Here is a 1,910-nt window from a genome sequence, read left to right on the forward strand (position 1 = left end):
CCTGCCTTCTGGCCCACCTCCGTGTCGACGCCCCGCTCCGCCGCGTCACCTCCTCGACCTCCCTCCCTCGCCTCTCGGCAAGCTCAGCCGCGCCTCCCTCAGCTCCAGCCCTCGCTCCTCTCCCCCTCTCCAACAACAGCTCGGCGGCTTCCTGATCCCCGGCCTGGCCCACCTCCCGACCTGCCGCCTCGACCTGAAGCCACAACGGCTCGTCGGGGAGATACCCGCCGGGTTTTTTCCGGCAATCGGGGGCCCCTGGCCGACGTCAGCCCTCGCCGAACGGGCTCTACGGCCCGGTAGAGGACGTCGGTGTCCTTGCGGGAAAAGCTCGTGAGGCTGGACCTGTCGATGAATGCCCCTGTCCGGGGTCGGCCTGGCCCGACGAGATCTCGGGGGTTCTGGAAGCGTACGAGGCCTGGACTTCTCCGCAGACTCCTCGTGGGCGGGATCCCCGACGGATCTGGAGGCTGACCTCGGCCTGAGGAGGGTCGATTCGCGGAATCGATGAGGCGGGGGGATCCCGGCTCAATGCGGGGAACTGGATGCTGAGGTCGAGCTGAGGGCTGGGGAGAACTCCTTCTCCGGGAGTCCGGGCTGGAGTCGGGGGGATGAAGCGGCTGAGGTCTTGGACGTTTCCTCAAACGGGTTCCATGGCTTCCGTAACCCGATTCCATCGGGGGGTTGAGCGTTCCTGCGGAGGCTGAATTATTTCCGGAAACGGGTTCGTCGCGGCCCTGCCGGAGTCAACTGAGGGGGTTGCGCCGCCTGCTGGAGGCCGATTTCAGCGGGAAACTCTGATGGGGCGGCCTTCCTTCGTGGTTTTCGAGTTGGGCCTGGAGCGGTTCTTGGTCTCGAACAACGGGCTTGAGCGGAGGGTCGGACTGCCCGCGTCGGAGCCGTTCCCTCACGAGCTGGATTGTCCGGGAACGCAGTTTTCGCGACGTGATCCCCGGCGGACGTCGGAACGTGGAGGTTGCGGTTCCTGAATTTGTCATGGAACGCGTTCTCGGGCGCGGTTCCGGCGAGTCTGGGGGGGCTGAAGGCGGTGGAGGTGGTGGATCTGAGCGGTAACAGGTTGAACGGGAGCATTCCGTCGGAGGTTGGGGGGGCTGTTTCGTTGAAGGAGCTGAGGATGGGGAGGAACTCTCTCAGCGGAGGAATCCCAGGCCAAATCGTGAACTGCTCCTCTCTCACTTCCCTGTAAGTTCATTGTCACTCCTGATGCTTTTTCGTGGAGAATCGCCCATGATAATTAAATATCTTGTGTAAATTGGACAAATTTTTAAAACCGACTTATTTAGACTTTTATTCCCAAAAAACGTTCTCATTCAAAAAAAATTACAAAAACCGACCTGGCGGTTTTTGAAAAAAAAATTCCGAACTCCCGTGAAGTTTAGTAGATCTGCTAAACTTCACAGGAATTCAATTCCCGTGAAGTTTCGGAATTTTTTTTTTCAAAAGCCTACCTGGTTTCAACGCTGAGGCTGAAACCAAGTCGGTTTTTGCAATTTTTTTTTGAATGGGGTTGTTTTTTGGGGTTAAGTTCACAAATGTGTCCGTTTTGAAAATTTGTCCTTTGTAAATTCTAACACATCTGCATTTTCCAATCTTAGGAGTGGTGGTATTGCCAGGCTGCATAGAATTTGGATTCATTTACCCTCTTAAACCAGCACTATCTGCTAGATGTTTGTTTGAATATCTTGCGTAAATTCTTAACACGTTACATGTTTACATGATCTCTTACGTCTGAATTGTTTCAAACAGGGTATTATCAGAGAACAACCTCACAGGCCCCATACCCACCTCCTTAGCAAACCTCACAAACCTGCAGAACGTAGACCTCTCCTTCAACAACCTTCAAGGTTCACTCCCAACGAACCTCTCCAACCTCCCAAACCTCCTCTCCTCCA

At 55.3% G+C, this 1,910-nt stretch overlaps 1 protein-coding gene across 1 annotated transcript in view; it reads left to right on the forward strand.

The window, feature by feature from the left end:
* Positions 945 to 1,910, forward strand: part of LOC109851366 (probable LRR receptor-like serine/threonine-protein kinase IRK) — a 2,463-nt gene continuing 1,497 nt past the window's right edge. Inside the window, 3 exon segments of the mRNA XM_020421452.1 lie at positions 945 to 1,200; positions 1,765 to 1,898; positions 1,901 to 1,910. The exon segment at positions 1,901 to 1,910 is cut by the window's right edge and continues 1,497 nt beyond it. Coding sequence (XP_020277041.1) covers positions 1,133 to 1,200; positions 1,765 to 1,898; positions 1,901 to 1,910 — 212 coding nt within the window. The 5' untranslated portion in view covers positions 945 to 1,132.

This window comes from Asparagus officinalis, chromosome 8 (assembly GCF_001876935.1).
Source record: "Asparagus officinalis chromosome 8, Aspof.V1, whole genome shotgun sequence".
Taxonomy (NCBI): Eukaryota; Viridiplantae; Streptophyta; class Magnoliopsida; order Asparagales; family Asparagaceae; genus Asparagus; species Asparagus officinalis.